This window comes from Megascapheus bottae, chromosome 13, assembly GCF_031878675.1.
Source record: "Megascapheus bottae isolate mThoBot1 chromosome 13, mThoBot2.hap1, whole genome shotgun sequence".
Lineage (NCBI taxonomy): Eukaryota > Metazoa > Chordata > Mammalia > Rodentia > Geomyidae > Megascapheus > Megascapheus bottae.
In genome coordinates this window covers 19,464,973-19,479,397 of record NC_143521.1, presented here as the reverse complement: position 1 = coordinate 19,479,397, position 14,425 = coordinate 19,464,973, and the positions used below count along the sequence as shown (strand labels likewise).

Here is a 14,425-nt window from a genome sequence, read left to right as displayed (position 1 = left end):
ACGAAGACCAGGGTTCGATTCCTTGGTGCCACATACACAGAAAAAGCCAGGCGTGGTAGAGTGGCTCAAGCAGTGGAGCTCTAGCCTTGAGAAACCCCAAGGACAGTGCTCAGGCCCTCAGATCAAGCCCCAAAACTGGAACAAAAAGAAAAGGCAAAAGGAAGGACTAAGATTCCAAATCTTAATATAAATGCATTGACAAACTGAAAATTCTAAGGTTCTTCTGGTGACTTGGGACATTCAAGGCATATAATGTGACAAGGCACAAGTCATTGGAAAAAGGTGGCTATAAAGGGGAACATTTATCTACTTTTGTAAATTAATTCCATTGCCAACTCCATTTCTTGCTATTTATAATTTAATGTTCTCCTTGAAAAAATGGGTGCTCATTGACATATTAATGTTGTAATACTAACATACTTCATAGTTGATTTACTAAGAATCATGTACTATGATTAATTCTATTGTTTACATCATTTTTGGTAGGTTACAATGTCACCACGGATTAGCACCAAGATCATGAGAACTTCCCATTGGCTCTCCCCAAGGGTCAGAGCACATACTGACACTCTAGATTCAAGGAGGGGCTACACCTAGAAAGTTCCTAGCATTGCTACACTCTGGTTCTTGCTTCAAAGCTTCATTCCCCAGCAACCAGGGGCAACTCCTAAATCATTTCTGCCTTCTCCATGTTTTTCACCTGGGACAAAGACAGTCCTTCACAGCACCATGACAACCAGTGCAGCCACACAAGCACTTGGGTTCCTGCAGGAAAACGAAAATCCTGAAAGGGAGCTAGGAGATAAAAGGCATACTATGCCTTGTTTCCCACTGGTAGGAAGTAATTACAAAAATTACTTTAACACAAAGCTGCTGGTGAATGAATAGTTTGTAATTTAAGGGGAGAAGCCTAAGGGCCTAGGGATTAAATAAAAAATATGAAAAGCTGAATGATGTCATGCAAGTCTGGCCTCCTCTTCCTCCAAAAGTAGACCGCCTGAGGCAGAGCTCTTAAATGTTGACAAGGAGCATTCTCAAGAGATAGCCAGGGCTATGTTTTGCTTTGTCTCTGAGCTAAGAGAAATAATTGATGCAACAATGGAGGGAAGCTTTATAAGTTCATGTTATTACCAATTAAAGTTTCAAAAACAGAGTAAAAGAAAACAGATTTTGCCCATACAAGGTGCCAAAGATTTCCATACCTATAGCAGAAATTAAAGAAAGCAGAAAATGAGATTGTCCCACTAAGAAGAATTTGACAAGGCTCTTTATCATAAACAGGCCAAGTTTATATTTATTGTCTACCTAGGATGGGTCTCTTCTACTCACAGTGCTATGTCACACTCCAGGATACTAGAAGTGTGTGATGCTACTACTTCACTATATTTCTAAGCAGTTCTTTTTTTGGTCATTTCACAACCCAACTTCCGTATTGAGAATCAGCAAGAACCTGCACAATATATTGAATCCATTGAGGGCTTTGTTGTTCAACTGCACCGATACTTTACCATAAGATTCAAGTCTGTTGCTCTTATGGAAAAGTCAGATAAATGTTTTTACTAGATAGGGGATGCAAATATAGGTCTACATGTAGCCAACATGGGAAAACTGGGGTTCTTAAATATGTCAAGTGTACCTTTTTCTTTGGTTTCTAAGTTTAGTTTTAGTTTTTGAGCATGTGTCTTCTTCACTGACAGTGGTAGGTAGATGAACCCCACACTTTGGGCAGTGTATGTCTTCAAATGCTTAGTGTTATTGGGAAATAAAGACAGAAGATAGCCCTGGCATTTACATACCCACTACCTTGGCAGCTGAATAGCAAGAAATTCTGCATCCATGTTTACAACTCTCCGTGTGATCACCACTTGAACACATGCACACTTGAGCATGCAACTACACCATGTACTTTCAAATCTGCTCACTGATACAATGCATATTCATCCTGCATCAAGCCCATGTCTGTTGCTCCTTTTATGCACCCTAATCTAGAAAACTTTATCTAGGCTTCCAGACTGGAATTCTAGACACTTGGTTTCTGCTTCTTATCTCCCCCGCCCATGATGTCTCCACATCACAAATTCCATCCATGACCTTCATTCACCTGGGTTCCATTACTCTCACTTCATCCCTAGTTCAGACCTAATCTGTTTTCATTTACAACATTTGCAACAAAGCACAGAACCCAGATATATGGTATTCTCAACAGCTAAACTGCCAAAGCAAGAAACAGGCAGGAACCGATCAATGTTTTCTTGCAATATGTTAGAAATTTTATTAAATATCATATGTCCATGCAATTTTATTGTTGTTGTTGCTGTCCTGGAGCTTAAACTCAAGGCCTGGGTGCTTTCTCTGAGCTTATTTTGCTCAGACTAGTGCTCTACCACATGAGCTATAGCTCCCTTTCTGGCTTTCTGGTAGTTTATTGAAGGTAAGAGTCATAGATTTTTCTGCGTAGGCTGGTTTTAAACCACCATCCTCCCATCTCAGCCTCATGAGTAGCTGGCTTGAGTCAATGGTTTATGGCTCCATCCAATTCCTCTCAGTTCATATATTCTGACTACTGATGATCTTTCCAATTCTAGATCACTTTTTGGAGGGGAGAAGAGGTGAAGTAGGCATCAAGCCCAGGGCCCTGTGTATGATAGGCAAATGGTCTATCTGTAGGCTTAGTCCCCAGCCCTTCCCTCTTCTATTGCACTTTTTTTGTATTTTAAAGCATAAATAATTTCTTCTTTCCTATAATGAAAAGTAGCAGGAATGCTGATTAAAATGGATATGTTGGAGTGTTGAAATAGAGTATTAGGGGACTGCTTGGTAGATCTGTAGCTATAGCCACAGAGAACGATCTCATTTTCAGTTTTCTTATATAATCCCATAAAGGAGGGATGTAATTTCTAAAAAAAAAGGTAGTTATTATCTCAAAACGTAATAATAGAATTATTAGATATTTTAGTAAGAACTGAGATTTAGAAAAAGAGCACCATATGCTGTCTATACTTTGACATGACCCGTTCTCTAATTTAGAATTACATTTTTACAACAGGAATCCCTGAGAATTAAAAGCCATGTATTCACAACAATACGACAAGCAAGTCCCAATGGTTCAACTTTAGCAAATCGGGCCTACCATGCAAATTTGGGTATAAGGTAATTATGAATAGTTAGTAGAATAATAAGGCAAGCATAATGTTGTTGGGGTTCTAATCAGCACTCACCATATACAATTCCTAATGATTATCATGGGTCAATTAACATTACTCATACATGAAGAAACTGAGGCTTAGAGAATTTAATAAAAACAACGCCTGATGAGACAAACATAGAGCTCCCCTATGACCCAGCAATCCCACTTTGTGGGTATTTACCCAAATGTCCAGAAAACAAGACTATACTAAACCTACCAGCACAATGATGTTCATTGCAGCATTATTCACCATAGCTAAGATATGGAACCAACCCAGATGGCCCTCAGTAGATGAATGGATTAAGAAGATGTGGTATTTATGCACAATGGAATTCTATGCTGCCATCAAAAAGAATGACAATGCCCCATTTGTAAGGAAATGGAAAGACTTGGAAAAAATCATATAAGTGAAGTAAGCCAAACCCAAAGGAACATAGTCTCCATGGTTTCCCTCATTTGTAACAATTAGTGTATGTTTAGGATTCTCCTAACAGAGGATCATAATAGCTCAAAAACTATGTACATATGGCCATACAGGATGAGGCTAAGTGAAATGAACTCCAGGATATGGAAACAAGAGATTTATCTTTGTGATTTTTCTTCATAATGTACTATGTGAAGCTAGAGTCTAACTGGAAAGCAAAACCAGCTCCAGCTGTGTTACACAACAATGACTAAGGTAGGCACACATACCATAACTTTGCATTTATGAACATAATCCCAGTGTTTCAATTCATAAATTTCTTAAAATTGCTTAAGCTGTGCTTATTTTGAGTATGCTAAAGCACACTGTCCGATTAGAAGAACGGGGAAGAAGGTAGCATCTAGAAACTAGCAACGAGGCAACAACTCCCAAAGGAGTTTGTATATAAATTACTGCTGAACTCAGATTAGTTTTATGCTTTTCACATTTGATTCAAAAATATTCCCATAGAAAGTGACCCTGATAAAAGTAATGTAGTAGTTTGGGGCCGGGAGTTTGGCCTAGTGGTAGAGTGCTTGCCTAGCATGCACGAAGACCCGGGTTCAATTCCTCGGTACCCCACATACATAGCAAAAAGTTGGAAGTGGTGCTGAGGCTCAAGTGGTAGAGCTCTAGCCTTGAGAAAGTCCAAGGACAGTGCTCAAGCCCTGAGCCCAAGCCCAGGACTGGCAAAAAAAAAAAAGTAATGTAGTAGCTGTGTAATGTAGTAGCTGTGTATCTGTCTCTCCCCATATATACATTATATATTTTTAAATTATATAATGTACGTTAATTTATGCATATATTAACATTGTATAATATATACTATGTATATACATAATAAACATACATATAATATGCAACCAGTATTACATATACTTAATGTATAGCACATATACATTATATATACATAATATACAGGTGAGACGGAAGTAGAGAAGAAAAATTATATATATATATACGCATATATATATATATATAAAATCACAATGTCATGTCATTTTTCTCCCTAAAAGAAATTTGTATTATCTAACATATCTCTTCATATCAGCTTAATTTTGTATTTCATTACAACGAATTTTCTAAAAAAGAAGAAAACAAATAATAAATGAAAACAGAAGGTTTATGTATGTCATGATTTACTTGGCTTTACTCGTGGCAATCTATTTTAAAAATAAATGTCTACAAAAGATTTAACTGATATTTACTCCAAATAGTAAGACTTTTTACGAAGCAAACATTATTAATTACTCTCTTATGTATCTATCACTCTGGTCTTAGAACCTAAATCTCTGCTATGCCAATATAACTTAAAGACCAATTTAGATACTTATATTTTCTAGAAGTATTTTCCAATTTTAACATAAGCTAGAAAACACAAACTTTTGAAAATAATAAAAATATATCTAGGACATGCTAATGTTCTAGAATTAAAAATACCAATAAATGAAAAATACCTTCAATGTGTACTCCTTAAAAAAAAGCAGAAAATCCATTCCTCTTGATTTATAAATATATAAACTTCTCTTTGTACTTCTACTTTACACAATAGTGCATGACAAGCCCAATGTCTGTTTTTATTTTCTTGGCCAGTCCTGAAGCTTGAATTCAGGGCCTGGGTACTCTCCTTGGACTTTCTCAAGGCTAGGTCTCTACAGCACCTCTTCCAGCTTTACCTGTTTATATGATACCGGGGAATCGAACCCAGGGCATCATGCATGCTAGACAAGCACTCTCCACTAGATCTCATTTTTTGCCCTACAAACCCAGTCTCTTGACTAATGTGATATTTGTTTTCATCATTCCACATTGACCTGTGTCTTGAGGAGGTGGGTGGAGTCATGAGAGAGAGGGGAGATGGGATGACATAGACCAAGATGCACTGCACTTATAAACTGACATACTGAACTGAATCCCTTTTGTATAACTACAGATCATAAGATGCAACTCTAATATCTTTTTAAAAAATGTTTATGCCTACCTCTAGGGTAGAAATCTTCAGACATGTCCAGGGAAGCCTGCTGGGCTGCTGATCTCTTGTAGACAACATGAATCCTTCCTCTTTCTTCCTCCATCTGCTTGCCTCTTTCCAAAGGCTCAATGAAATACTCCTCATTTCCACTTTTTATCATTCCAGCCTAAAGACAACAGGAAATGATTTAATTTTCAAAAGAAATGGTCCTATTCAGCTCACAGACATATCATTTTAATGGCAAGAACAGGGTTTGTGGAAATTAAGTTTTCTTTCCACATATGACCAAAGATCGGGTTAAAAGGTTAAACTTATTACTCATCAGTAACTCATAAAAGGCAAAAATCCATAGAGGGGAGGAAGGAGAAAAATCATACGAAGTAGAATACAAAGTGCATACAGACTATTAAAAAAAAGACGTGTATTTGTATGTTTTGCTCAGTCCTATATCCCCCAAAGGAATCTTTAGTGACAGATTTATGATACACCATATGGAGATATGAATGTTATTATATATTTCCCTCCCATACTCTATGCTTCTGTGGATACCATATACTTGTAATATGTTTCTATTTTAAGAATTTACACAATTTATCCTATTTTAGTCTGTCTTTCATAGTTCCATTATATGCTTCCCCCTCAATCTGTGTGAATTCATGCTGGGAAAAAAAAATCTGTACCTTCAAGCCCTTCTGTATTTCTAGTAACTGCCTTCTAACTCTGCTTCATCTTTTGGGTATTGTGGAAACACCAGGAGTGTAGCCAGCGCTCCAGCTAAAGGTGAACACAATGTGTTCTTTAAATATGAAGCTGTACCATAAGTCAAAGTAGAACTCCTACTTCTCCTTTAAAGATGATATGTCAGAAGGCAATATTAATTTGAAATTGGCATGTTTCTTTGAAAACAAGATGAGTTTATCAATTATAATTATTTGGGAAATGCATATCAGATTTGGGAGGAGAGCATTTTGAATAAGGTCCTGAGGCCCTAATAATTTATTTTCTGTTTACACATGAGGCCACTCCCTTCATGGAATCCTGCCAAGAGAAATGTTTCCTGTCCCTTCTAACCAGGAATCCAGTATCTCCACCACTATGGTATCCAGCCACTAAAATGGGATGTCCCTCACTAAAGAATGTGCTTCTCTAGGCAGAGATGAGTAGTTTCTAGCTATAAATCTCTTTCACTCTATTTAATTCTTACCCTCTGGAACAAACCCTAGTCTTCAACTAAATCATCAAGTTAGGAACATTTAAAGTAATGCTGATCTTTTAATTGCACACCGTGATTCCAAAGTTTGGAAAGCTTTTTTTCCCCTCATGTGAACAATTACCCCATATTCCTCAGGTATTAAATGCATAGTATTCGCTAAGCTGCATAATTTATTCTTCTATCTTCAGAGTTGGTCTTACTGACAATGGATTCATTTTGTCTATTTTTTTTTTTTACCAGTAGCAGAGTCTGAGCTCAGCATCTCACACTGGCTAGGCATGCTTTCTCAGTTGACTATTCTACCACTTGAGTTAGAACTCTAGTTTGGATATTTTAATGCTACTAAAATGGATATATTTTAAAACAGAACAGAAATTTAAAACATGAAATAGAATAGCTTGACTAAAAGTGGCAAACGTGACCACATTATAAGTTTTTAGCCATCTAGTCTGGATTTTTGCTAGTAGTTTTGGATATATAGTCTCAAGGACTTTTCTGCCCAGGCTGGCTTTGAACTGAGTTAATATAGATTTTAGCCTCCTTACCAGCTGGGATTACAGGTATGAAGTACCATTGTGCAGTTTACACCTGCTATTTTTATATCTTATAATATCAGGAATGTCAGCACTCACTGATTTTGCCCTTCTAGAGCAAGGGAGAGTTAACAACGCCCACAAAACATAAGAAAAAGCAGCACACACACAAGTTAATCTCCAAAGCACCAGAGTCCAGCTTCAGCAACCCTTACACTCTGAAACAGAAATAACTACTGCATGTTAGAAACAAAGTCTGTTGATAAATAAATATATATGTATATTAATAGAACTGAGTTAATAAGTTCAAATTCATTAGCATAAATGCTCCATTGCTCATTTTTACTCTAGTTACATTTTTTCCAGCCTTCTATTTGCCCTAACACTTCCTTAAGAAGGCACCTCATCATAATTTGAATTATTTGAATATTTTGAGGTCCTTCATATATCCTGATTTTACCAGACTCTGGCTTGAAACATGCACAGTGACTTGGAAATGGACAGTGGCTATTGAGATCATTTGAAAGCAATGGGAGGTCAATGACGGTTAGCCATGTGCCTTTTGAAAACATTTCTCCATCCATTTGAAATGAATATTCCAGTTCCAGGCCCCATGATGTAGCTTTCCCTAACAGACCACTAATAAAACAAAATTTAACATTGTGTTTAAACGACTGGTGCCAGTAGCTCACACCTATAATCCAAGCTACTAAGGACACTGAGATCTGAGGATTGTTGTTCAAAGCCAGCCCAGGCACAAAAGTCCGAGAGACTCTTATCTCCAATTAACCACCAGAAAACCAAAAGTGACACTGTGGCTCAAGTGGTACAGTGCTAGCCTTGAGCTGAATAACTCAGGGACAGCACTCAGGCCCAGAGTTCAAGCCCCATGACCAACCAAAAACAAACAAAACCAAAAAGGAACTGTTTCAGTGAGGCAGAGGAAGCATCCGAGGAGAGTTTGGTGCTATGACTGAGATATGTTTTAGGAGAATTCACCAAAGGCTCAAGTGCTGGAAACTCGAACCTGGATGTTAGTATTTAGAGGCTTAGAAGCAATGAAGTTAAGACCTCACCTTTCTTCCCTTTAAAAGTTAAAGCCACACCAGTATCCTAGATACTCAGGAGGCTGCGCTGTGGCACTAACCTTGTACAGAAGTGGTAAAGCACTAACCTTGTACAGAAGACTCAGGGACAATGCCCAGACTGAAGTTCCAGCCCCACAACTGCCAAAAACAAAAAAGGAAAAGTCTACTGGAAACTGATTTAGGCCTTGGAGACCTCAGCAGGGATTAATGTGGTTTCAGAGAATTAAGTTTGCTGTGAGGTACTACCCCCCACCACACCCTATAAGCTTGGCTCCTCCTCTACTTGGCAGTTTTAGATTCTACTTGTCTATCATGTAGTGACACACCTGGGTTCCTAACAACACAAGCATTATGCTCTTTGGTCTTCCTGGCCATAGCAATCCTAAGCTAAGTAAACCCCTTCCCTTTACAGAGTCCTCAGCCTAAGATCTTTTGCTATAGCAAGATCTTTATACAAAGTAGGATGACATACAAAGTGAGTTACATAACTTCCAACTACTTGACAGGCAAGACATGAGGATCTTTCCTTATATTCATTAATTAAAACAGAAGTTAATGGAAAAACTGTGAACTAAGCACTATACTAGACACCACAGAAAACAAGCAATTCCTAAAGGATATGGTTTGTCTGCCTTCCAGTTAACGAAATCCAGTCAAATAAAATACATGCCTAAAGGTATCCACTGAGGCATTCTATACTAAGTCCAGGCAGTGATATGAATCATGAAGGCCAAAGCAAGATTATTCTCCTTTATAATCTCATTTATATCAGAAGCATCATATTAGACAAATTATCTAAAATTATCAGCAAGGTCATCCAATATTACCTAATATCTCTTTCTGCTGAAATCTCCCTAAAACACATCCAAGTTAACCTTCCCTTGGGTCTTTGCTCTTGTACACTGTCTCAATCTCACACAGCACAGCAATAATTTTTCCTCTCATTTGGATCCACTAGAATGTGGTAACCAAGAGTTCAAACCACCAGATGCTCACATAAAAGCTCAAATGTGCCAGATGAGGGGTCTGCTCTTCAGAGCCACACAGGGCTTCAGACTGACAGTGACTGTGCCATTTCAACATGGGTTCCCAAGTCTGCCCAGTCAGCAAGAGAAAGGCAGGAGAAGCCGTCAAGGGAAACTGTGGAGCCAGCCCTAGTCATGATATTTGCTATTTTTGCATTTCCATGGATAGGATAGTGTTTCATGGCTCATAGCCAACCATGAAGAGAGCCAGGAAATGTAATCTGGCTGAAAGCCTGGGGAGGAGAGACAGATTTTGATGAACAGATGGAAGTCTCAACCTCAAATAAGCTCATGACACTTTGCTTAAAACACTTTGATTGCTTCCCAATGCACTTCAAAGTGCACTAATTACCATGGCCTTCAAGGTCTGCATCCTCTGGCTCTGTCTACTAGCCTCAAGTATCACCAATCTCACTAAAGTCTGGAGGCTGTGCCTTTGGGGCCTATGAGTGCTGTTTAGTTTGCTTAGCTGCTTCACCCCACCATGTCACATTTCCCCTAACTAGGTATTTTTTATTCTGCATATCTCACCTGAAAAATGCCCTCCTTAAAAGTCTTTTTCTCTGGTTGAGCATGGTGGTTCACTCTTATAATCCCTGCTACTTGGGAAGCAGTGATTTTAAGCATCATGTTTGAAGGACTTCTCAGATAAAAGATGGCAAGACACCTTCTTAACTAACAAACTGAGCATGCTTACACTCTCCTGTAAACATAGGAGGTATAGGTAGGCCTACCTGGACAAAAGTGTGAGACTAACTAAAACATAAAAAAAGAAAAAAACTGACTGTGGGTATTGCTCAAAATGTAAAGTGTTTGACTAGCAAGCTGGAAGTCCTGAGTTCAATCCCTAAAAACACCAAAAAATTAATGTTTGGAGGGTGAGAGAATGAGAAAATAAGTTGTATCATCTAAATTATAGCACGTTTTAGCCAATCAATCTGAAGTAGAGCAGTATGTCCTATCATGGACCTCAATACAAATTTCAAAATTATGTTTGCCTACATATAAACATTTATTATTCTCATGTGAACATTTATTATTCTCTATCTCTCCCCTCGTTCTGTCAGCTTCTGAAGTAGATGTGTCTATCATAATTAGTTTTTGGTTTCTTAAAGATGGGCACAACTGCTGGCATGTTACATGCAATTTTTATGAAAAACGACACGAATGAATGAATATTAGTGAAATGATGGAGAGTTCTGACAGACTTGGGGTAGTTTCTGAAGATGTAAGGAGTGCTGGGCTAGTGGTAGAAGAAAATTATTGGCACTGAGACCTCTGGGCCTGAAACAGTCTACACTATCCATGTCACAGTATACTTCAGGACACGGGGGACAGCACACATGCACCAAGAGAAGTGTCTGTGCTCCCAACAGCACTGGGGAGAAGGAAGGGGAGGATTCCTGTGGCCTTGAGTCAAATTCAACATGTAAAGATGGAGAATGAGGGCAACGGCCAAGTTGATCAAGTAGACTAGGACAACATGCTCCTCGCAGATTTCTGATAACTGTCACAAGACTAGAGATCAAGGAAGCTAGAAGCTAAACCAACAGCTCAGGTGGCAGAAGTGGCAGTGGGAAGAAGGAAGAACAAAGTTAAAACTGAGTGACAAGAAGATGTGATATATATATATATATAATGAAATTCTATACTGCTATCAGAAAGAATGGCATTGTCCCATTCATAAGAAAATGGAAAGACTTGGAAAAAATCATATTAAGTAAAGTAAGCCAGACCCAAAGTCTCCGTGGTTTCCCACATTTGTAATAATTACTGTGTGTCTAGAATTCTCCTAGCAGCAAAGCACAACAACTTAAAAACTATGTGCATATGGCCAGGTAATGAACTCTAGGCCAAGGAAACAAGAGGTTTAACCTTGATGTTGTGCTTTCTTATATACTGTGTGAAGTTATTTCTTTACTCTTTTTCCTTATGGCTTATCCCCTATTATTGCTGTATCTGACTTTGTTACCTGATGTACTGAATATACATTATTTATTTGAATCAGAGAAGGGAAGGGAAAAATTAATTGATTAGACAAAGGACAAAGGATAAACCATATAACTATGATATTCATGAGACAATATGTAAGAAATGAACTTTGCAACTTGGGAAGGAATGTGGGAGAAAAACATGGGAAGGGGTAACAATGTTGAAGAAGTAATGTACTCAATTCCTTATGAATGTAATTGTAACCCCTCTACATCGCACCCTAATAATAAAAAAGAAGTTAACTCCAATCTAGATGTACTGTACTCATTAATGGACATGGTGAAACCTCTCTGTAAAACTACTTGAAGACAAGAAGAAATTAAAATAAATTGCAAGCTCATTTACTTGAGCTTTCTAGAAGCTTCCATTTTCATTTAGTTTCCTTCTAGTTTTCCCTGATCTCAGCTCCTCACTTCATGGTGCCATCTCCTCACCTCTGCTCTCTCAGCTCCTCACTTCATGGTGCCATCTCCTCACATCTGCTCTCTCAGCTCGTCATCTCTGGCCACTTCCGGCAGGTTCCACTTTTACACCCTTGGTGCTAATAACACTTAGAATCCTTTTGCTCAGAATTCCCTACTCTTTCACCTCTTTTTAGTCCTTGATCACAAATTACTTCTCCCAAGCAGCCTATTCTAACTACCTCCTGCTTCTAGTTCAGTACCCTTTGTCTCTCCCCTGGACTCTGCTTCCATCCATTTAGTGCTGCTAACACTGTAGGTAATCTGACTGTTCCTGGGATTTATGCTTCAAAGCCATTCATGGCCCTGGTCCTTTTCCCCAGGCTCATCTGCTCAGTTCAACATGTACCTACTCCAAGTACCTGGAACAGTACCCAGAGCAAAATGAATCCTCCACAAGTATTTTTAGCACACACAAAAAAATAAATAAATAAAATCAAGAAAAGGAAGAAATTAGAAAAAGAGCAAGGTGCAATCTAACATTATTTCTAAATTTTGAAGTTGAGTGAGTTAAGAAATTAATGCTTTTGTTCACAGAGGCAGAAAAGCCAGCAGAGAAAACAAGGTGGCAGAGAGAAGTGAAAACCACCCACTGTGTCTATGGTCACTTGTAGCAGTGATCAACTTCCCAACCTTCAGTGGAGAAATGTAGAATTGTGATTGGGAAGAATGAGCACAGTTTTATTGGATGTGAGATACAACTTCTCAGAGACAATGATCAAAGCCGTGAAACAAATGAACAATTGAGGTTCATAAAGAGATTTGAGGGAAAGCCAATAGCAACCCACAGAACTTTAAATTAGCAAGAGACCACTCCTAAAGAATCTCAACTCTAGACAATGGTCGTCTGGACTGCAGATGGTCTGTCCTTGCCTCTTCTTCTGGATTCCTTTCTTTCTTAGTTGATCCTCCTGCTCTAGCCAGCTGTAGCCCCACCTCAATGGGCCCATCCCATCCCTCAGCACACTTCAATCCACTCCCCTTTCCCTGTCTATCCTTCTCCTTTAAATCCAGGTGGGGAAGGACTCTGCCATAGTGATGATGCTGTTATGATTCTAGGATAGGCCCCAAATAGGTAGTATTTGAGGAGTCAGGTAGGACATGGATAAGTGGAAGGAAATTGAATGGGAAGGAAGGAGAAAGAGAAAGAAGAAGAAGAGAAGGAAGGAAGAAGGAAAGGAGGGGAAGAAGGAAGGGAGGGAGGGAGACGATAGCTAAGGGAGAGAGAGAGATTTATGTCTTATGGAAGTAAAGTGAAGAGGAGGGTGGAAGGAATGATGCCTATGAGAAGAAAACAAGACTACAAAAAAGTTCAATTAGACATATTAGAAAGAGCTACAGAAACAGGAAATTGGTTTTTCTTCCTCCTGAGCTAGCAGAACTGAAATGACTCTTTCAAAAGCATCTCTGCCTTCAGGCAAGACTGATCCATGAATCCAAGAAAGGAGGAAAATCATAATGAAAGGCAAAGGCTCTTTTGTCCACTAACAATCTCATTTAGGAAATCATGTACTCCAATGTTTTAGATAGCTCCAAGACCACTCACTGTCACCCATAGTTTCAATTTTACAGGAAATAATGTGTATAATATAAATATTGCCTAGACCACTGAATTTTAAGTACTAGTAATATTTGGAATGTACACCTTTGAAATTATAACTTAGATGGTTTAAAAATGTTATATGTAAGATTACAAATGATCCTACAAGGTTCTACGCCCTCCATCACTTTTTCAGTTACTGTTGAATCATATCCAATAATTCTTTATATATTTCCCTTCATGCCCAAACCCTCCACATTTATCAGTCTAATCCTATGCAACGACATAGGAAATGCTTAGGGAGTTTCAAAAACTGGTTTCCAAAAATGAATGTCATTTTCAAGAAAAACTGTATCATCTTTAAACCAGTGTTAGATATATTAATGTTTCTTCTCCACATTAATTTTTCTTAGAGGTTCTTGGGCAAATTTACACTAAAAATCCAGCTGCATAATTCCTTTCTTTTGGTCAACCCTTCTAGCTACTTCAATCAACCCAAAACACTACACCAAGAATCCATAGTTAAATCAGGTAACTATTTCTCTGAAGGTATCAAGAGAGCCATTCTCCTTCCTAAATCAGCACTACCTCACAAAGTTAGATGGTTTTCTCGTCTTCATCAGAGGACAAATGGCAAGAGAGAATAATGGGTGTGGGGCTGGAAGTTTCAGATGAGATAATGTCTATGAATGCATTTTATAAACTACTAAGTCCCAGAAGAAACGTAAAACACTCCTTTATATGTCATAACAATAAACACTAGTCACCAAGAAAATATTAAATTGCATTCAACTTGGTTCGTGATGAACGTCAGTCTGAAAGGTATTTTTAATGCTTTACCAAAAATTAATTTGCCATATACTTACACTAAGGAAACAGTCTAATATTAAGTGTGACATTTAAATGTAGTTTTACTCTAGTTTTCAAATCTGAGAATGGAAGAAGAGGTAG

At 38.2% G+C, this 14,425-nt stretch overlaps 1 protein-coding gene across 2 annotated transcripts in view; it reads right to left on the bottom strand.

Moving 5' to 3' along the window:
* Positions 1–14,425, bottom strand: part of Adamts3 (ADAM metallopeptidase with thrombospondin type 1 motif 3) — a 185,778-nt gene that overhangs the window by 84,487 nt on the left and 86,866 nt on the right. For both annotated transcript variants that reach the window (XM_090343448.1, XM_090343449.1), the window contains exon 5: positions 5,632–5,788. In XM_090343448.1, coding sequence (XP_090199574.1) covers positions 5,632–5,788 — 157 coding nt within the window. The remainder of the gene's footprint in view (positions 1–5,631; positions 5,789–14,425) is intronic.